Source organism: Lepus europaeus, chromosome 5 (assembly GCF_033115175.1).
Source record: "Lepus europaeus isolate LE1 chromosome 5, mLepTim1.pri, whole genome shotgun sequence".
Taxonomy (NCBI): Eukaryota; Metazoa; Chordata; class Mammalia; order Lagomorpha; family Leporidae; genus Lepus; species Lepus europaeus.
The window spans coordinates 114,776,990-114,799,116 of NC_084831.1; the positions used below are offsets into that span (position 1 = coordinate 114,776,990).

The window sequence follows — 22,127 nt, forward strand, 5'->3', positions numbered from 1 at the left end:
AAGCCTTCCTCAACTACTCCCTGCAGCCCCTGCCAGGTGGAGCTACACCTGTACCCATATACCTTATCACAGCATAAAACATCCTGCATTTTAATCACTGGTTTACATACCTGCCTCTCCTGGGAACTCAAACAACCTGAGGCGGAACCTTTTCCCCTTCACAATGACCACTGCTTAGTAGGTAGCTCATTAAATGTTTGTGAAATTAGAATGTAAAAAAGAACTAAAGTCTAAAAAGCAAGACATTCTATAAGGTCATGATGTCCCCAGCCTGTGTCACATGGAAGTGCTTCTGACCTTGGAAATCAAGTCACAAAATAGAGAAAAATCCCATTGGTCTCCACATTACACCCGTTTTCCTCAGGAAGAGACCTTCATATGCCTACGGGAAGGAAGCACCCTTACTCTACGATAAAGTATGCTAACCCTTGTTCACCCTCCCCCCGAACATACAAAGCCAAGAGGCATTGCATAAAGACGTTTTATTTGAAAATCAGCAAATCCTCCTTGTAGAAACCAGTCACTCTCCATTTCCAAGTTCCATCGTGTGTGCTTGGGAGCAGAGCGTGTGGTATTTTTCCGGGCTTAGGGTGTAAACTGACATGGCGTTCAAGAACTGGTCCAGTGGACAGAACCTGTCAGGGCAACCTCTTGGCACCTGCTCCTGTGGAAGAGACATAACTCAGCAGGTCCATGGAAGACCTCCTTCTGCTGCTGCTGTGGTCAGCTGCACCCAGCTGTCTAAGAGGCTCTGACCTACATGGCTTGAGTGTGCACACAGGACAGCCAGAAGGCCCCGCTTTTATTCTCGTCAACTTCCAGAAGAAAAGCACTACCCCCTACTTGTAAAAGACAATCAAGAAATGTTTGTTGAATTGACCAGGAAGACATGGTCAAGCTGTATCTCTGAGGTGGGGGAGCAAAAGGGTTCCACCTGTAGGGTATTCTGACCTCTGATGAAGCAGCCAAGGCACTAAGGGTGCCAATGGCACACAACACCTCCCAAGGACACCATCATCATCTTCAACACAGGCCTCACAACCAGGATGTTACATCCGGGCAGACACACTCAGAAGAGAAATCTGCAATGGATCTGGAATGAGGCTTAACCCTGCAACATATGGCAAGTTCTGCCCTAGCTCTGATCCACAGCCTGGAATCACCCTGTAAGATTCAGAGAGCTGAATGTGCTAGTGGAGGCACCCCTGAGCCTGAGGAGGGAGACTGGTGCTAAACCAGGTGGGTGGGGCTGGCAGGAGGGTGCCTAGCCACTACCCAGTTCCATCATAGAGGTCTTACCTCCCCATGGTAGTAGAGCTGCACAAACCACTCCTTAGATTCCTGGTGCTGGTAGAGTTCCATGGTCAGGTCAACAGCAAATGGGGGCCACTTGTGGTCAAAAATCCCCAGGGTCAATAAGAGAGGCATGAGGGTCACATCATGAGCTGCATAAAGGTACAGTTTTCTGCAAGAAGGAGACAGTTGTCCACGACTCTTTCCCCCAGGACTCTGGCAGACATAACTGACTGCCTCCTTTGGGAAAGGAACAACACTTGCCTCAAAATCCAGGTGATATCTAGAGATCAGTTGAGCTAGGTATAAAACCCCTTTGACACAGACGGTAGCCACATCTCCGTTTATACACCTCATGCTTTGACAGTCAGGTCCCCACCGGAGCAAGTCTCCCTGCCTCCTCCTTCCCACCCACCCACTCACTTCTTCCCTGGTGAGTTGCAGAGAAGAAGAGAGCATGTGTGACTCAGGCTGTGCTTCTCCTCTTTCTGGGGCCTGCCAGCCCACAGAGAATGCTCTGCCTACTCTGTCATACCATCAACGCAGTAGGACAATCTCTGCTCACTGGGGAGGCTTGAGGTCTGGGGAAATTAAATTCATTTCCAAAGAGTAGTAATAAGCCCTCAACATGTTCTCCAAATGGCTTTAATCAGTGTTTCAGGTACCTTTTTAATCTACATCTACCTGATCTATCTTGGGAAGTCCAAAGATTTTATTCATATAACCTCAACCCAGAGCACCAGCACTGGATCCTGTGTTATTTCACAGACACAAGGCTGAAGGTGGTAAGGGGACAAAGGATAGCAGGAAATATACTGCCATTGCAGGTACTGTGAAGGGAAGTCACACCATTTGGTATTATAAAGTCTGGTCCAACATTTCTGAATCTGTTTCAATTCACTGTCCCCTGCACCTCTGACACTCTTCATGAGTTGCTATATGTAATCTCTCTCTCTCAAGAAGACAGCTTACAAGGCTGACATTGTGGCAAAAGGGTTAAGCCACCACCTGCAATGCATTTGATCACTGGTTCAAGTCCCAGCTGTTCCACTTCTGATTCAGCTCCCAGCTAATATGCCTGGGAAAACAGCAGAAGATGGCCCAAGTACTTGGTCCCCTGCCACTCTTTGGGAGACATGGATGGAATTCCTGGATCTTGGCTTCAGCCTAGCCCAGGACTTAGCTGTTGCAGCCATTTGGGGAGTAAACCAGCAGATGGAAGATCTCTCTCATTCTAACTCTGCCTTTCAAATAAATAAACTTAAAAAAAAAAACTTTAAAATAAAAAAATAAACTTTTTGATCCTTGTTAAATATAAGAGTGGGAATAAGAGAAGGAAGAGATGTACAATTTGGGACATGTTCAATTGGACTTGCCCCAAATGGTAGAGTTAGAAACATACCAGGGATTCTAATTCAATCCCATCAAGGTGGCATGTACCAATCGCATCTCACTAGTCCAAGTGATCAATTTCTGTTCATAATTGATCATAATGATAGGACTAAGAGTCAAAGGGATCACATAAACAAGACTACTGTCTGCAAATACTAACTGATAGAATAAAAAAGGGAGAGAACGATCCAACATGGGAAGTGGGATACACAGCAGACTCATAGAATAGCAGATGTCCTAAACAGCACTCTGGCCTCAGAATCAGCCGTTAAGGCATTCGGATCCGGCTGAAAAGCCAATGAGAGTATTTCAGGCATGGAAAGCCAAGACACTCTGGCAAAAAAAAAAAAAAATGACGTAAATGAAAGATCTCCACAAGTGAGATCCCAGTGGAAAGAACAGGTCATCAAAGAGAGAGGTACCTTTCTCTGAAGGGAGGAGAGAACTTCCACTTTGACTATGACCTTGTCTAAATATGATCAGAGTTGGCAAACTCAAAAGGCTTCCATAGCCTTGGCAACTCATGACAAGAGCCTAGGGTGATTACTGACACCATAAACAAGAGTGTCAATTTGTTAAGTCAACAACAGGAGTCGCTCTGTACTTACTCCTCATGTAGGATCTCTGTCCTTAATGTGCTGTACATTGTGATTTAATGCTCTAACTAGTACTCAAACAGTATTTTTCACTTTGTGTTTCTGTGTGGGTGCAAACTGTTGAAATCTTTACTTAATATATACTAAACTGATCTTCTGTATATAGAGAATTGAAAATGAATCTTGATGTGAATGGAAGGGGAGAGAGAGCGGGGGGTGGGAGGGAAGTTACTGGGGGGGAAGCCATTATAATCCATAAGCTGTACTTTGGAAATTATATTCATTAAATAAAAGTTAAAAAAATAAACAAAGTTTAAAAGAAAAAGGCCATTTACTACTTCTCCAACACCATGGTGCATATAGATCACCTGGGGATCTTGATAAAATGCAGCTTATATTTGAGTAGGTCAGGCTGGGACCTTGAAACTAAGTTCCTAGGCAATGGTGAAACTGTCTGCAGACCACTCTTTGCTTAGTAATTGCCTAGGACATGCAGCATTCCACATCTGTAGCTCCAACCTAAGATCCCAGGTTCCACACGTGGTAATGGAAGCTCATGAGCCACTTCCAACACTTTTAAGTGCCACATGGATATCATACCTCTGTATGTGCAATGCAAGTGTTTAAGCTAAACAATCTATTAAGCACTACCTTTGTTTTATATTAGAATATCAAATTAGTGTGATATAATTGGCTACAGGTTTGACATGTTCAACTGGTAAAAAACATAAAGGAAAATTAATGCCCCTATTTTTTCTAGAATAGACACTTCTAAACATGACAGGACAGGTGTGGCAGAAAGGCGGGAAGTCTGTGAGCCTCCTTTGGTCCCTTGAACCTCTATCTTTGGTCACTGGCAGTCTGCATCTTGTCCCCATGAGATCTGGGTCTCTCTCCTCAGCCAAGGCTGAGTGTGGTGCCAGGTACCTGATCTTTCCAGGTGGAGTGGCAGGGTCCACAGCTTTCAGCAGGTTACTTTCCAGAAGGTGGAGGAACGGGCCGACTGCCATCTGAAGGCTTTCTCTGTGAAAAGTGAACATGGAGGCATGCAGCAGACACTTGGCATTCAGGGGACACAGGCTGCTTCTGTCCCATGGGATGTCATGAATCCCATGAGACAGACTTGGGAAAGACAAGTAACACAGAGGGGCCAGCAGTCAACAGGGAGGAAAGAAATGGCTCTGTGTCGTGTCTGAGGGTTCCCTGTGAACAAGGACTTCCAACAAGAGCCAGGAGACACATGTGATACGAATGCTCTTGAGATGGGGAGCAGTACGATGGTGGCTGAGTTAGGAAGAACTAGGCCATGAGAAACAAAGGGAAAAGTCTGGGAAGGACAAGGGCTAACAATTCCCAGGAATCCCAAGGCTCTTGGGAAAGGGATCAGAGGAACAACAGTATCCTCCATCACCCTTCCTATGTGCTCTCTCCTTTCGGAGTTGAGGCCACAGGAGGTCATTACTTGTTTCTCATCTGTTAGGCCTTGTAAGAAGTTGAGAGAGAGAGCTGCAAGGCGAGCTCTGTGGCTCACTGCCATCATTCCTGGGCTTGTTGCCTCACAAGGGCCGCTGTGCCTGGAGGAGTGTCCTCTCACAGCAGTGCCAGCAGCAGGGAGATGGGAGCTGGCAAAGGGCTGGAAGGCTTGATGTTTGTGCCGCTCATATTTTTTTTTTTTTTTAATCAAAGAGAAAACAAATGCTTATCGTAGAATTCCCAGAGCCCAAACACCAACAAAGGGAACAAAAGGGACTGACTTAGGCCAATCCTTATTCATGGTGACTGGATAAATTGCCAGTTTTAGAAATAAGTCAAGGAGTGTTGGAGCAACAGATGAACAGACAACCAACCCGTAGGTGACACACACTTCCCAAAAGAATGTGTACAGGCCAAGCTGAGTAGGGGTGAGAAGTTGTAATCATTTGTCCTTGAAAAAACATCAGTTTTATAAACCAGGGCTCACTGGATCGGGAATGACAATATGCAAGTCGTGTTTAAAATGCTTAACAGGGGCCAGCATTGTGGCACAGATTACACCGCCGCTTGTGACACTGGTATCCTGCAGCAGAGTGCTAGTTCAAGTGCCAGCTACTCCGCTTTGGATGCAGCTTCCTGCTTGGGAAGACAACGGAGATGGCCAACTGCTGGGGCCCCTGCCACCATGTGGGCCATGTGGGAGACTAGCATAGAGTTCCTGGCTCCTGGCTTCAGACTGGCTCAGCTCTGGCTGTTGTGGGCATTTGGAGATTGAACCAGTGGATAGAAGGCACCTGTCTCTCCCTATCACCCTGCCTTTCAAATAAACAAATGAATCTTCAAAAATACATAAAGGACTTTACAACAAGAGAAAACAAACTATGGCATGGACCAAATCCCACCCGCCTGGCTGTTTCTGTAAACAGCGTTGGACTGGAACACAGTCATGCCCATTTGTTCATGTGTTGTCTACGGCTGCCTCATGTTACAAGATGAATATGTGCAACAGAGACTGTAGGGCCCAGGAAGCCTGAAGTGCTAAAGTGTGAGTGTGTGTGTGTGTGTGTGTGTCTGAAGGCAAGGGCACTGAGTGACACTTTAGTTAAGGTGGGGCCCCTTCATGAACAGAAAAGGGAAGTTGGCAAGTGCCACGGAACAGCAGCAAGCGGGGTGGCTTGGCTGCAGCCTCTGGATGCCCCAGCGAGCGCACAGTGGACACGGTGACTCTGAGTGGGAGGACTGCAGTCCGAGGCTCTTATTCTTATGCAACAGACCATGAAAATTCGTCAAGCGGTAGATGCTGTCCCTTCCCCAGGGCTGCACCCCTACTTCCCATCTCCCCTCTACCAAGACACCTTTCCTGGGTGCAAGCTGAACGTTCCTAATTCATCAGAAAAAGGTGTCATCGGAAATTTGCTAAGAGAGACACTCTCCATCCTAGCAGGCAAGAAACAGGCCTTCCAGAAACAGAACGCTTAAGATGGTTAATACAGAGAAAGCACAAGTGTGACAGTCAAAGGACCCGGGTCTGTGTCCTGCCTCTGCCTCTCACAAGCTGAACCCGGGCAAGGCAGAAACATCCCTCATCCGAGTTTCTTCATCTGCAAAGCCAGGACAATGACACCGAACTTACAGTGAAAAAATGAACATGATTTGTAAAGTGTAACATGCTGAATAAAGTGAGAACTAATCATTAGCTCCCCTGACCCAAATGCTCCTGTCTAAAGCAGAAGGCAAAGAGAACTTTGGTTCTAAGGTGGTAGCTCCTGGGTCTGCACGACAGGAAACAGAAGCACTGAGTCACAGCCTCAGCTCCAGACATCTAAGGCCCCAGACCCTGCTGCTAGGCCAGCAGAATGGGGTCACCTCCGCCCCCTCTCACAGAGACACCAGCTGGCAGGTGCGAGCGGGCCTGATGAACCCTGCTTCCCACCCACTGGGAGGGCTGACCAAGGCTGACTCTACGCCAGCAGCTGCAGAGGCCTCTTACCTGTCTTCCCTTTGCAGGACGTACAAGGCTGTGTCCACCGCTCTCTGTTCAATCATCCGTGCAAATCTCTGCAGCGCGGGGCAGCTTGGGAGGCTGTGCACCTGAAAGGACCACAGGCAGGGTTTCGGAGAGAAGCGCTTCTCACCTCCAGAACCTGACAGCTGCTCAGCTCCCAGGGAGCCCGTGGGGCCCATCTACTCCTGGGCAGGGTTTTAATGGCACAAGAAGCTATGTCCCCAAGGCCCATCTGAGGCTATTCTTAGAGATTTGAAGGCCCAGAAAAAAATTAGCTTTCCTCCCTATCTGTTGGTTTGCTATGCACTTCAACAGAAACAAAATTCATATTTTTTTAAACTTAAAAAGAAATGAACAAAATACAAAGCAAGGAATTCATAAATTTCTACTTGGCATTTGTTTTCCCCAACATGATTTCTGAACAGCATGCCACATAAATACTTTATATGAAGTCCCGCTTTATAATCGTAAACCTATTTTACACATAAACACAGGGTGTACTTCTGTCTTCAGTACACATCATGGTTTTCACAAGAGAAGGGAAGAGGCTTATGTTCTGCCTTTGGGTGTCTAACTTTTACATTTAGAGAAACATTTCCCCATGTGGTCTTCTTCATGTGCTACATGAGAAAAGATTCTAAGGGCAACTTGGCCAGGTGTCTGCCCCGGAGTACCCCAACCCCAGGCCCTAAAGAAGTTGTCCTACCTGTTCAGCTGCCATGTTGTCCAGGAGGATGAGGAAGTCTACTTCCTCACCACTGTCAAAGCCCAGCCCTTCCTTCACCTTTTGCAAATCCTCTGAGATTCCTGGCTGCAAAGAGGCAGCCTTCCTCCGGCCTCTGACAAAAATAAAAAGCATCCCTTATATTGTATAGTGATGAGCAGTTTACAAAATGTGCTTCATTCACCATGTGGGATCTCATTGAATCCTCACAACTCACTGAGGTTAGCTGCATTCCTCCCATTTTACAGATAAGTAAACTAAGGCTATGAGAGACCAGATGTCTTGTAAAAGTAAGCAAGTACCAGGGAGAGAACAAAGGCTAGATATTGCAAATCCTATTTTAGCTTTTCTGCCTATTGCCAAAAACAATGTGTGGCCCAGATCTGGCTAAAAAACCCATCCTCTAACGTCTTGGTGCAGACCAGAAATACTCCAGGATTGAAAAGTATCATCAGCCCAGACTAATCTATCCCCCACGGCAGCACACTGGTAAGAGATGGGAAGTCTGTGTGTTCTTTGCTTGCAGACCTGGATTTACACATTGATGGCTGGCTCTGTCACCTGTATTTATTTATTTAGATTTGTTTTATTTGGAAATCAGAGTTAGAGAGAGAGAGAGAGAGAGAGAGAGAGAGAGAGAGAGAGAGAGAGATCCTCCATATGTTGGCTCACTCCCCAAATGGCCACGAGGCTGGGGTTGGGCCAGGCAGGTGGCAGCTTCACCTGCTGTGCCACAATGCCAGCCCCTCTATCACCTTTGATTAAAACCCATCAGCTTGGGGCCGGCGCCATGGCTCACTTAGTTAATCCTCTGCCTGTGGCGCCGGCATCCCATATGGGCGCCGGGTTCCAGTCCCGGTTGCTCCTCTTCCAGTCCAGCTCTCTGCTGTGATCTGGGAAGGCGGTGGAGGATGGCCCAGGTGCTTTGGGCCCTGCACCCGCATGGGAGACCAGGAGGAAGCACCTGGCTCCTGGCTTCGGATCGGCGCAGCATGCCTGCCGTAGCGGCCATTTGGGGGATGAACCAACAGAAGGAAGACCTCTCTGTCTCTCTCTCTCTCACTGTCTAACTCTGCCTGTCAAATTAAAACAAAACAAAACAAAACATCAGCTTCTTCACTTGGCTCACCTGAGAGCCCAGAGTTGATGGAAAATAACACTTTGTAAATGGCAGCCCCCTCATGTCTGTATGCGTTCTCTCTTTAGCCTGGCCTGTGGCTTTCCCCAGGCTCCATGCACCTTCACTCTGCGCCTGCCACTGTGAGTGAGCAAGAGCTGCTTCACTTCCTGTACAGCCCATGCTAGACCTGAGTGTAACCAATCCCTCCCATCCCTGACCCACCAAGCAGGGTAAACCTGGCAGGCCCTCAGCACAGGCAGAGCCTGCCAGCAAGCGCTGGAAAAGGCTGCCCTGGTTGGTGAGGGAGAATCTGGGGGCAGTTACCTGGTTCTCCGCCTTAGATTCTGGCAGTTCTGGTAGTTGGGGTACAAGACTTCAGAGCTCGCCTCATCAGTGTGGATGATGATGGGTCCTGGAGAGAGGTGGGGGGCACAGGCGGGAGTTTTCAGCTGGTTCTTCCCCACGTCTCCACCCTGCTTCTTGTCGACATTCAGAGCTGCCGCAAGACACGGGCCACTGGGCTACTCCTTAAGGCCAGTGAATGCCTTCAGCATGCCCTGGCCCTGCCAACAGGAGCTCTCTTGTGGTCTGAATTACGGAGAAAGCAAACAGAAGCCTTGTTCTGTCCAACACAGCCTTCCTATTGGGCCACAAACTAGAGCAGGTACAAACCAGGATCAGACTGGCACTTCTCGGACCCGCTCCAAAAAATATCTGTGCCAAAGCACCAGCAAGGATGAGCCTTGCCGAAGCCTTATCAGAACTCAGCTGTGTTCTTCCTTCCTGAAGGTCGGTCCTATAGGAAAATATGTGACTTATCACATGACAAACTGAGAAGGCTGATGGCTGCCCTGGGCTCACAGGTAACCTTGGGCCCTGCCCCCTACCCTGTTCATGTCCAGAGATGTTCCAACACCTTCCATGCTTTGCTCTGTACCAGAGATGGCTGGGGCTTCTGGCAGGTTCCCTTTCCACACAGCTCCAGCCTGATGGCCAAAGAAACTGCTCCCATCAGCAGCAACGTGCAGTTCACTGAGGTCAATACACAGAGCAATTGGCTGAGTCTAAGTTCCAAAGAACTATTCATTTCCAAACAAGTTATTGATACCGCAGGACTTTAAAAGCAGCCTATGGTAATTTAACTAGAATATCAAGCTTCAGGCATCCTTCTTTGTTCCAGACAGAAGGAGGAAACCAGACTGAAAGCCCTAAGAGTTTAGTCCTGAATCTACAAGTACGCTGCAGCGTCACCTTGGGAAGTCACTGCACTTCTTGGGGACTCACTGTAAACTGAAGGCATGGGATGACAGCAGCAACTGTCAATTGTTTCTAATTCTAAAGCAGAGGAACCCTTCCTCTCCACTACCACACAAAGTAAGCAAAGAAAAAATGCCGGTGGCTGCAAGGTGGGATCCACAGCACAGCCCTCTTACATGTCCTATCCCTCTGCCTCTAGTTCTGAGACCCCTCTGGAGACTCCTGGGGTCCTCCAGGACACACTGTGAAATGGAGCGGCCAGGGGTACAGTCTCACTCCAGATGTACAAGTCTCCAGAGAAGCAGTCAAAGATAAAGACAAAGAGTGTGGATCCTGAAACTAGACTGGCCAGAGTTTGAGTCCCAGCTCCACCATTCAACAGTTTTGTGTCCCTGGACAAGTCACTTAACTTTTCTGTGTCTTAGTTCTCTTCTCTTATCTGGAAAAAGGAGGTAATGGAACCTAGCTCACAGGGCTATTACAAGAACTAAAGAAGTTAATATATGCAACACTCTTAGAAAAATGTATGGTGCCTATGAAGTACTTTAAGTATTAGAATAACAATAACCATGCTTTAACCTCTAACAGAACACTAATACACTATAAACCTCCAGCATTTCCATCTGGAGTCTGATACTGGTATCTAGATATTGCACCTACAGTTTATAAGACACACTTGAATGGACACTCAGAAATGCACTGAATGAATAAATGACTAAATGGGCAGACCAACAACCTCCAGCTTCCCCATCAGCCTGATTCTCTGAAACTTACACACAGCCCTCTAGAACGTGATAATTTTACTCCCGAAGCAATATCCTGAAGTTGCACCACTTCTGTTGGTGGCACCTTCTCGGTTTCTCTGGTCTTCTCAAGTCCCCCGATATGGGGCAGGGGTAGGGGTGGTGGTGGTGGTGGTGGTGGCAAGGAAGGCATGGAAGTCAGTGTGACAGAAGCCAAACTGGAGTCCTAATACCTCTGAGCCAAGACAGAGAGCTGCTCCAGGGTAGCCACACCAGATGCCAGTATGACCCTCCCTGCTGGAAACCTGGGCACGCTCAGCCTGAGAGCTGCCCCAATAAGGCTACCATCTGAAAACACCATTCCGCCTCCTCTGTCATGCTTCTGTTGTTTCCATGAAGACATCTGCCTTTTAGAAGCTGAGCAAGTGAAGAGCTTTCAGCAGATCAGGCACTGAATTATTCTTAGGCTTAAGGGCTCCCAAGAAGCCAGGGCAGCCCACCTCGTCTGTCTCAGGTCACTGAGAGGCACACTGCTTGTGCTCAGCAGCCCACTTTAGCCACAATTAGCAGCAGCTCCCCACCTATGGGGGCAAGAATAGCATCTCTTGCCCCAGAGGTTCTATTATTTCAGATATTTTTTAAAAGCTTGATGGAAGTTTTCTATTTGAGATACTGCTGAGAAGCTAAACAAAATACAAGAACCTTTCCCTTATGGCACCATTTTAATATGATGATCTGAAAGCAAGATCAATGATTAAATGTAAATATGAATCAACTGCAAATGACAAAATGCAGTTTCAGTGGATAGTCACAGGCCTGATCCACGAGGAAAAATAAGAAATGCAATCCTTGGTGGTCAAAGTGTGGGAACTGCTGACTATGATCACTCTCTGCTATGTTGAAACCCACACTGGATAGACCTCCTCAATAAGAAAGGCTAAAGAACGTACTGTTCACAACACCTGAGTCATGCTATGGGTTTTCACCAGTACCACAGCAGTAGCAGCAGTCTTGGATTCCAACTAAATGTCCTTCCTGCCGCCTTCCTTCTCAGTCATGTCCACCTAAGCAAAAAGCCCCCTGTGCTGTTCACAATACTTGGCCAGGGCTACCTTAGGGGGCTTTTGTGGAAGTCTGAGAGAAGAAGTCAGGGCCCAGGGGTGCATCAGAACAGCCGGTGCATTGCTGCCACTGTGGAGGTCAGGCTGGGGCAAAGGCAGCATGAAGCCAGCCTGAAGTGTGCACCAGGGAGTCAGGTGTGCAGAGGAGAGAGCAAGGGAATAGGCCCCAAGGAGGAGACAGGGACTTTGGAAGCGAGAAGAAAGAGCTCTTCACAGAGTGAGGCTGACGTTTAGACTTCAAACACGCACCTTCTTTCTGACGTTGGAACAGCCCAGCCAGCAAACAACGGGTGGACTCCAGATTCCGATCCATGTTGGTGGAACGAACGCTGGAAACAATTAAGAGGTAGTCACGCTCATAAAGGAAGCTTTAATTATATACAGCATATCTTATTCCATAAGAGCAGCTGGAGTCTTCCAAAACTATGTAAGTGGGGCTATGGGACCAGGAAGAACGCGTTACCTCTATGGGTAGGCTGTCCCCCAGGCCTTTGAAGGCCAATGAACGCAACTGCCAATGACCACCTGTTCACAGGATCCTGTGACCTAAGGGTAACTGCAGTGACAAGTTGTCCCCTCGAGTGCCACTGGTGAGAGTGGGAACCATCTGGAGAATCAGTACAGGGCCTCTTGCCCAAGACCTTCCGTGGGGTGCAACATTTCTTTCTCAAGCCACTCACAAGACCTCCTGCGGGTTGAAGATTGGTGAAAGAAAAGGGATGTCTTCCACATAGTTCTTCCTCAGTCTCTCTCCCAGGGCAAACATCTGCTGCATGCCTACACCGGTCAGCTGTCCAGCAAACATGCCCCCCTAAGTGGGAGGAAGGAGGGAAGAGTGAAAACACGGACAGCCAGAATTCAGCCCAGAGAAAACCAGCGAAGCCCTGCGGAGGGCTCCCCAGGGCTGGGAAGCGCTGCTCACCTTCAGGGTGGTCTCACGGTATTGAGAGTCATAAGGAGAATGTGGTTTCGGGCCTCCAGCTAGGTTAGTGACTATGTAATCAAGCCGAGTCTGGGGTGGGACCTCTAAGAGTTGGGTGTTCCACTCTACCTGTTGTGATCACAAACAAAAACAAAGCAACACATGGTTAAAATCGGAAACACAGCATTAGCACCTGTTACAGCAGCACTGGGAACACATGGCTGGAAAGCACCAGGCCTGCGACTTTCCCATGGGAAGTAAGGAAAGAAACTTGAACTCTAGCTAATTAAGGGAAGAAAACGCTGTGACTTATTATTTCGCGCGTTCTCAGCCCAAGTCCTGTTATTGCTACACTACTGCTCACTGTTAAGGGGCTGCTCTGGCACTAGGCCCTCACTGACGAGAAGTGGCCAGAATGTAAATATTTGGTGAGCAAATGAATGAATGTGTGACATATGATCTCAATGACCATGTTTCTACGGATTTCTAAGGAATCAATCTATACGTCTCGATGCACCCCTCCCCCGCAGCTACCACATATCACCCTTTTCAAAGCAGCCTCTGCTGCAGCTTCTCCATCATTCTCGTAATTTGGCTCCCGTCCCAGCCGTACTACAATGGTTTTCAGGACATCACAAGTGGCTGCAGATCTCACAGTTCCAACTGCGCATTAAACTCACACTTATTCAGATGTCATGACTTTAATTTTTAAAATGAGTCTTTTCTTCTAATCCCATGTACCAGCTCTTCTTCCCAAACTGTTCTCAGTGTGACCATAATTCTCCTGGAACCCCAAACTCGAGCCTCTGACTCCCCATGGCTCCACCATTCCAGAATCAACCCCTGTTGACCACTGGCTAGGAAGCAAGTCACTCCCATGTTCTCACTGTCAGAGTACAAACCTGCTTACCTCAGGCCAGACCTGCAGCACACTCCCACCTTCACCCCCAAAAATCCCTACATACAGACTACCTAATTCATCTAGTTTTAAAGACTTATTTCATTTTTGCCATTTATTTTAATCAGTAAATAACAGTTGAATATATGTATTTACAGGGTATAATTTTTATTTATTTATTTTTTTTAAAGATGTACTTATTTGAAAGGCAGAGTTACAGAGAGGGAGACACAGAGGCAGAGAGAGGTCAGTTCACACCCCAAATGGCTTCAATGGCCAGGGCTGGGCCAAGCCGAAGTCAGGAGCCAGGAATTTCAACAGGGTCTCCCATGTGGGTGTTGGGATCCTAGCACTTGGGCCTTCTTCCGCAGCTTTCCCAGGCACATTAGGAGGGAGCTGGATCAGAGGTGGAGCAGCTGGGATTTGAACCAGAGCCAGCTTTACCCACTACGCCACAGCACTGACCCCCATTTTGTTTTGTTTTGAAACTAGGGTTTGAAAGCCTACTGTGTACATATTGTGGGATTTATCTTCGCCCTTCCTGGAACTACACAAGGAGAATGCCCCCGGGGTTTCAGGTCATTCTTCCAAAAGGTACCATCTCAGTTCCATCTGCACCCCGTCTCCAACACCCGAGCCGCCTCCTCACTGGTGCCGCCCAGCTGCTAGTAAGACCAGCTGTTCAGAGACCTTCTTCCTTCTTCCACACCTCTGATCCTTCAGCTCCTCTACATAAAAGCTCTTGCAGGGCTCACAGCTGCTCCTTTACCAGGTCTTACCTACACTCGTACTCACCAGGCACACAACTTCCTTTGGTCTAGCGCCAGTCTCATACCTCCTGGCCTTTCAACATCATGTTTCTCTGAACGCAGGCAGGGAGGAGCTGAGGACTGGCAATACCTGCAATGCAGCCCCGTGTGCTACAGGCCCACGTGCACAACAGAAACCCCAGGCTGCAGCTGCTGGGGTTTTAAGCTAAAACATATCCAATACAGCTGCTGGCTGTGCCCACTGGTGACCTTTGGTTCATTACAGTGTCATTATAATCAAATTACTGTGGGCAACACGCCAACGCCCATCACGCACCTGAGCCACTTCCAAGATTCCCAAAAAAGGGCAAGGAGAAATGGGAAGGACTCCAGCCCCACCCCAAACTTTAGCATCTTTGAATATTCAGTTAAGCCTTACCCAGATGCCACACCCTATGCTCCCAAATCCTAGGAAAGGATGGCCCCAAACCTGCTAACATGGCTCATTCTGCTTATTCTCTCTCTCTCTCTCTCTCTCTCTCTCTCTCTCTCTCTCCCTTGCTTGGATTCCTCAGTGTATACTTATGCTTTAAATAAAGCATCTTGCTTCCCTGCTCTTCTTCATCTAGGTCTCTTCCTTGAATTCCTTCTCAGGGACAAGAACCTGGGACCATGCTTAGCCAGGGCCTCCCCACAGTACTTCTGCCTGGCATTTCCTTCCTCCCTTCATCTGGAAAGCCTCTTGTTCATTCCCTACTGTTCCCAGAAGTCCTGACCATGGCCACGTGCTCCCAAGCAGCTGCAGTGGCTCTCTTTGGTAGCCGTTAGCAAACTGTATTAGAAAAGCCCCTATCCTGGTCTGTTCAGCAGACTCGGCTTCTGCAGGACACAGGTCATATACTGACCTCTTTTCTGGACGCCTGAAAAACAGCCTGGTGCGTGACAATCTGCCAGATCCCGGGGGAGATACCAAACTTGTGATAACCTGACTCTGTCTTTCCTGGGTTTCTAGGTTAGTAGAGAAAGCAAGCTAAGAATGTAAATGACAGCAAGACTGTAATGGAGATGGATTTGTGCTGCGAGAAACTAGATGAAGGCTATCATAGTTCAAAGGCAAGACTGACCTCTTCTCGCTGGGGATTCAGGGGAAGTTTTATGGAATGAATAGCATTTGACATGAGTGGGATTTAGATGAGCAAAAACTTGGAGTTGTGAAAAAGAGGTAGCTGAGAAGAGAACTGGCATTCAGAATTCCAAACTAGCTAGAAGACGTGAGCAACGCAGAGGTGGGGGAGACTGTGTAGGAGCACAGCAGTGAGAGCGGCTTGGTTTGCCTCAGCCTGGGACTGTTCCCTCAAACTTAACATTAGCAAAGAGCAAATAAAGTTTAAGTTTAGATCTGTGTGCACAAAGGCAAAAACTGGAGTTTCTCTAGTGGAAGGGGGAACCCTGTGCCCCAGCTACTTAGCATCCCCCTGGCCTGTGGGCTCCACAGAGAAGTGTGGACGCGAGGAGTAAGCTTCACCATTGGAAGGGGAAGACTACATGCAGAAAAGTCAGCTGCAAGATGCCTGTAGTTGTCTGCCTAGGAGCCCGAGTCCTCATCTAAGGCAGTGGGAACAGAAGAGGAAGATGCGAGATATTTGGGTCAGAATGAGCGAGTGCGGAGAGAGAAGCTTTATTTGGGGACTCTACTGGTAGGTAAGCAAGGAAGAACAAGGATAAAATTCTGAGGTGTGTGCCTATGGTGGCGAGCATAAAGGAAGTGCTCCTTGACTAAAACTAAGAGCGAGACAGAAGAACAGTTGGAAGGCTGAGTTCAATTTCGGACATTTTGGTTTTGAGACGCCTCCTTTGAGTTCCCAACACTCCCAGCCAACGCCTGTGATGGAAATCTGTTTCATTTCTCCCCTTCACCACGTTGTAAATCCCTTTAAAGCTGAGACTGAATTATCCGTCCTTGTAAGTCCAGTGTCTAGCAAGGGATCCCGACCCACAAGTCCAACTTTACCAAAAAAATCTCCCGTTAGGCATAGTTGTTTCCCCAGAAACAACTCATGAAGTCCAGGTCACTTCAAGTCTAGAGTCCAGGTCTTTAGGTTTTTCAAGAATGGGTGCTACGTCAGCCTCATCCACGGTGTCCACCCCCGACACACACTCTCATTCTTGTTCCTGCTCTTCAGCTTCTCAGTTCACAGAAAGACTAACCGGATAATTTTACTGATTTATACCCCATCTTCAACTAGTGATTAAAGTAGATACGAGCAATACCTGAAACACAGTAAGGCAGTTCAAAGCAGGCAAAGAAAGACAAAAGCAAACAACAAGCATAAGCACAAAAAAAGAAAAACTAGATGCAGAACAAGGTAACTCAACCATAAAGACCCAGATACTTATTTTAGGTGGGCTGCAGATTCGGCACTAAGCCTCTGACTTTTATGTGAAAGAAGAAACTTGATCAGCTAGACAAGTTTTAAGATAAAAGCAGACCAACTGTTCAGGAGAAGTACGCCACTTCTAATGCTAACAGACAAATTCTTCCCAAGGGCCCTCATAAAGAGGAGAGAGTAATATAATGAACATCTCTTCAGTAGTCAAAGCAATGAGTTCTGTGGGATTGTTTCTCTCAGTTCCCTCAACACAAAATGATAGCATTTCACCAAAGCACATTTCAGCGAAAGCAATTCTACACTGGGATCAATAGGCTACATTCCAGATAAAAGAAAAAAATCTACATAAAAGTAAACAAACCTTTCCAAGTGTGGGTTTTAGTATAGAACTATGGTTACAACCCTCAGCTATACAATGCCATCACTAGGAAACTGTGTTGTTGGCTTTAATTATTGATAACTGAGCCCCACTGCAAACTAATCATATCTGGATCTCTCTGGGATGGGGCCTCACTTTTAAAATGCTCTCCAGCCGGGATAACTCCAAAGCTTCACCAGGGAAGCTGTTACAATGTCTGGACGCCTGGACCAACTAAATCAGACTCCCCTGGCTGCAGACCCACAGTGTAAGTATTTTTTAAAGCTTCCTACTTGAGTTCCATGTCCCACCAAGTTAAGAATCATTGATTCAGGGGAAAAGATGGACTAGCTGGCACATCCTCCATGAAATTCTTCCTAAATCCACTTCTCCCAGCCAAGCTTTGGATAGGTATGTAGCAACAGCGGTACGGGTAGTATGCTTCCCAGCTGGTGTGCATCAACAAGGAACTAAGGGTTCAATGTCTCAATCAACAGGAGAGCTGGGTAGGCTGGACTTGATCTTATAAAAGCTGAGGAACCTGCTGGGGTAGGGGCCATCTCACACCGTGTGCAGAGGAGCTGGGGGAAACCTGAAAACAGGACCAAATCTTTTCTTTTGAAAGTGCATTTGGGTCTACGCCAGTGACCAGAAAAGAAGTTAATTGAGTGCCATGACTTTATTTCCAAAGCACAATCTTTTAGCAAAGACAGGTTAAACCAATAGCTTTTCTAGCCATAAGAAAACAACTCAATAAAACATCTTGGTTTTTAAACAATGCTATATCCGGAGGATTCGTGAGATAACTGCATGAAGTGACTTGTCACGTATGTTTATCTGAAAGCCAGTCAGAAATCGGGAAACATGTTCCACAGGCAATTTTAGTTTGCGAATTGTTGCCAGCTGGTCCCTTCTGACCATAATTAATTGAACCAGGAAGATTAGAAAATCACAATAACAACCTCTATCAAATTGGCTCTTGTAAAGAAAACCTGAGAGAGAATGTCCAGGAGTAAGTTACAAGAGGCTGACGACATTCGAGTCCAGCCTACACTGAGAGAGCGGGTTTCATCCCTAGCTTTTTCACACAAGCCTTTCTATCAAAGAACCAAGCCTCTGCTAAGACCTGGAGAATATGAGTAGGCAGGAGGGCTCCTGTGCCTTCTCTAGTTGCAAAGTGAGGCCACGGGCTCGGATGCTCCCTGTGGCCACACAGAAAATGAATGAAACTGGCTTCTAAGCTACAACAGCTGCTCCCCAGTGAAGTCAGAAGATACCCCTCAGAGGACCGAGGGCTCAAAAAACAAACAAAAAAAAAAGAATGTACATCTCTTTCCAGGGCTTTTAGAGAAGATATCCTGTACGTCCTAGGTCCAGGCCTAGACATTCAAACTCTTATCCTCTGCTCCACTGATATTAGATCTATATATTTTTCAGTCCTTCGGCAACAAGAATAAATGGAGGGTCCGGTGTTGCGGCATAGTGAGTAAAGCTACCTCTTGCAAAACTGGCATCCCAAATGGATGCTGGTTCGAGTCTCAGCTGCTCCACTTCCAATCCAGCTCCCTGCTAATGGCCTGGGAAAAGCAGAAGATGACCCAAGTGCTTGAGCCCCTGCCACCCACATGAGAGACTCAGATGAAGTTTCTGTCTTTGGCCTGGCTCTACCCTGGCTGCAGAGACCACCTGGGGAGGGAACCAACAGATGGAAGATCTCTTTCCCTCTGTGTCTCCCTCTGTCTCTGTCTCTGACTCTTGACTTTTAAATAAATAAAACTCTTTAAAAACAGAATCAATGGAGAAGAATGGGAGCACGTGCATAAGAGATGGGCTATTTGTGTACAAACTCATAAGGAAAATTTAGTGACTTAATGTAAAAAGGCAAAGTGAGGAACAAAACATCAAAGAGAAAGAAAAAGCATCCTGGTTCCAGACAGGAAGTGGGATGGCCACACAAAGGATAACTAGAAAACTGGCAATAGAACTGACCACCAAGATGCGATTATTTGTGCGGAAGTGCTTTAGAGGCATCACTGCATGTATGGCCAGCTTTAAAAACTAGGTTTCAGTTGTACAATGTGAAGGCACAAACCTGAGGACTTCCGGAAAGCAACCACTCAGAGTGTACCTACTCCGAGGTTTGAGCCACCTGTTCTACCTGCTCCACTATCAACCTGAAAGACCAAGGACACAAAAGCACTCCAAAGGTGAGTGTGACATCTGTGGTCCTGACAATTTCAGTTTGCCTATTCTTCCTCACTAGGCCTCCCTGCTATGATGGTCACATACACAAGTTTAAAACCTAATTATTCGTGCTTTAATCATCTCCTGGTCAAACCAGGCAGATTTTTTAAGACACTACAGCCCTAACAGTAGCCAGTGTTTAATTTCTTTCCTTCCTTCCCTTGCACGAACAGGTTTTGAAACCGGAAATGTATAAGAACTCCAAGATACAGTACTTGTTACCAAAAACACCTTCAAGAAATTTCAAAATGGAATCCAGTAAATCCCGAGAAAAAGCTGTTGTCAAATCTGTTCCTAAAGCCATCGCCGTCGGTTATCCACCGTGAACCCCGGGGGAAGGTGGTTCCTGTCACAAAGGTCCCTGCAATGCTTTGACAAACAACCTTTCAGACGGTCACTGAAGCCTTGCACTGGAGCTCACCGACACTGCTAGAAATGCTGGACCCCCAGCCCTGCCCCACACCTGCTGAATCTGCATGTTAGCAAGCTCTCCAGGGAATTCCTATTCCCTTTAGGAAGTGCAGCACCACCTCCTGTGCTACACACACTACAGCCATCCGGGCCAGAAGTCCCTGGGCTGCCCTATACCTGTAGGGTCCGCGGGCGTCAGGGCAGGGTGGGCGCCTCTGCTCGTCAGCCTGGGGAGGGACTGGCTACTGCTGTTCTGCCGGAGCGCTGCGGGAACTCGGGGGCACGGGGAGACCTCTCACCTGCTCCTCCTCCTCCTGCGGGAGCGGCTTGAGAGGGCTCCGCGCCCCGTGCCGAAACACGACTTGTACCATTTTCAGCTCCAGCTGGCCGCGGTCGACCGGATGCTGGCCGTCGGTGGCCCGCTGCTCGGCCAGGGCCACCCGCCGCCGGTGGAAGCAGTATGCTAGCGAGGTCAGGACGCCCACGGGGGCCCACGCGCGCACGCGGAAGACGCTGGAGATCATGGTGCTGGCCCCACGACTGCCGTCCGCAGGCTACAGGAGGCGCACGCGAGCCCGCAGCCGGCGCCGGGGCTCAGAGGGCGCCCCCAAGTTCAAGGGCTCCGGCTGACGCTCCCATCCACTTGCTGGGACTGCTGAGACTCCCAGTGCTGAGGGAGACCCCGGGTGGGGTGGGGCAAGAAGCTGAGGTGGCCGGGTCAGGGGCGGCCACTTCTGCAGCTGACTGGGCAGGGCAGGGGGTGGGCTCAGCTCCTTATCCTTCGCCCCCTAGGTAACGTTAAAACTTGCATTTCAGGTTTGGTCTCCAGCACTCTTGAAGGGACGGGAACCAGCCCTGCGTTTCTCGGCGACGACGGCAACTCTCACACACAACTCGATTCCACTTTTTTACGAGTAAGGTCCCGCACACCTCCTCATCTACCCCAGGGCCTGTCCCAAGGGACCCGCGCGGAGGAGCACGGGAACACGAGTCCCGCGCGGGCGCCTCGTCCTGAGCCTCAGAGTTGAAAGAACTACAACTCCCACAAGGCACCGCGCACCCACGGGTTCCCGCCCCGCGGGCGATATCCGCCCACAACCGCGGGCCTGGCAGCTTGGGTGAGTTCGGGGGTCGGGGGTTGTTGGGCATCGGAGGACAGAGGTAGAACGAGTGGCAGAGGAGGGTATTTTGAGTTAATTTCAAGTGTAGAAGACATTCCTGAAGTACTGGAATCGGGATTGCTGAAACTCAGAGCCAAGACGTCAACTGATTACCACTTGGGAAACTCATACTGGGCGCTTTGTATTTGGTTTTCACTTACGCGCCCCCAGTCTGGAAATGTCTGTGCCCATGTCAGCCAAAGGCCAGGTTGAAAGGCTTTTGTGAGGACAGTCTGAACACGTGTGGTTAACCATTTCCTTATTCATTCTAAATTCTACCCGTGGATCAGGCTGGACCAGATGTTAAGACAACACACGTAGGAGGCATGGCTCCTGCTCTAAGTCCTACTCTGTGTTAATCAGGCAGGAAGCTTTTGAATACCCACCCCGCAAGGAGGAGGGGTCATTTTGGACTATTGCACTGGGTCACAAGCTTTCTCCCTGGCCCGGTCCATGGATTCACCTTTTGGAATCATCTTGTGTGTCTTGATGTGATTAAAAACTGTTTTTTGCTATAGATTCCCTTGTGTTCCCCTACCCTCATCCCCCAGATTCTTATGTTAGAGCCCTAACCCCCAGCTGTACTCGGAGACAGGGGTTTTAGAAGATAAATAAGGTTGAATGAGGTCATGAGCATGGGGTCCTAATCTGATAGTTTTATAGGAAGAAGACAAGAGCTCTCTTTCTCCACACCCACACACAGAAGAAAGGCCTTGTATAAACACGCCGGGAGAAGGCAGGCATGTAGCAGCCAGGAAGAGCGGGCTCCCTAGAACTGACCGTGCTGGCACCCTGATCTTGGATATCCAGCTTCCAGACTGCGAGAAATAAATTTCTGTGGTCTGTGCTACCCGGTCTATGATATTTTGTTGACACTGTTTTACTATAGTATCAGTCAGGTGTCAAGGGCACCAGATAACACTGCTTTGAAATCTGAGTGATGAAATGTAACCCCAACAGTTGAGGAAAGCTGCTCTCCACAGTTTAGCTGCAGTGCAGAAGGGCCCTGGTGTTCGCACAGCATCAGCTGCCTGGGCGGTTTTGACACACCAGAGCAGCCACAAAACCATATAATGTTGACATCTGGGTGCCAGTGCCTTCTGCAGGAAGGGACAGGGCAAGCCTAGCCCACACCCTGCACTCTGGCAGCCTCCGCACACACAGGCGATCTTCATGAGCAACACCTTTGACCCATATGTGCACCAGCAGTGGCCTGTCCTGCTCTACCTTGTGTGCTGGAGGTGGGGCAGGTGTGTGTCTTGGCAGCTGAT

The 22,127-nt window shown here is 48.3% G+C and overlaps 1 protein-coding gene across 1 annotated transcript; it reads right to left on the reverse strand.

Moving 5' to 3' along the window:
* Window positions 1-469: 469 nt before the first annotated feature.
* Window positions 470-20,635, reverse strand: ACP6 (acid phosphatase 6, lysophosphatidic). Its single transcript, XM_062193518.1, has 10 exons — window positions 19,996-20,635; window positions 12,647-12,775; window positions 12,405-12,535; window positions 11,974-12,053; window positions 8,928-9,015; window positions 7,466-7,598; window positions 6,745-6,845; window positions 4,209-4,304; window positions 1,300-1,465; window positions 470-664 (listed from the first exon to the last, which is right to left on the reverse strand). Exons 1-10 carry the CDS (start codon window positions 20,218-20,220, stop codon window positions 521-523), a joined length of 1,293 nt encoding a protein of 430 aa, XP_062049502.1. The 5' UTR covers window positions 20,221-20,635; the 3' UTR covers window positions 470-520.
* Window positions 20,636-22,127: the final 1,492 nt, after the last annotated feature.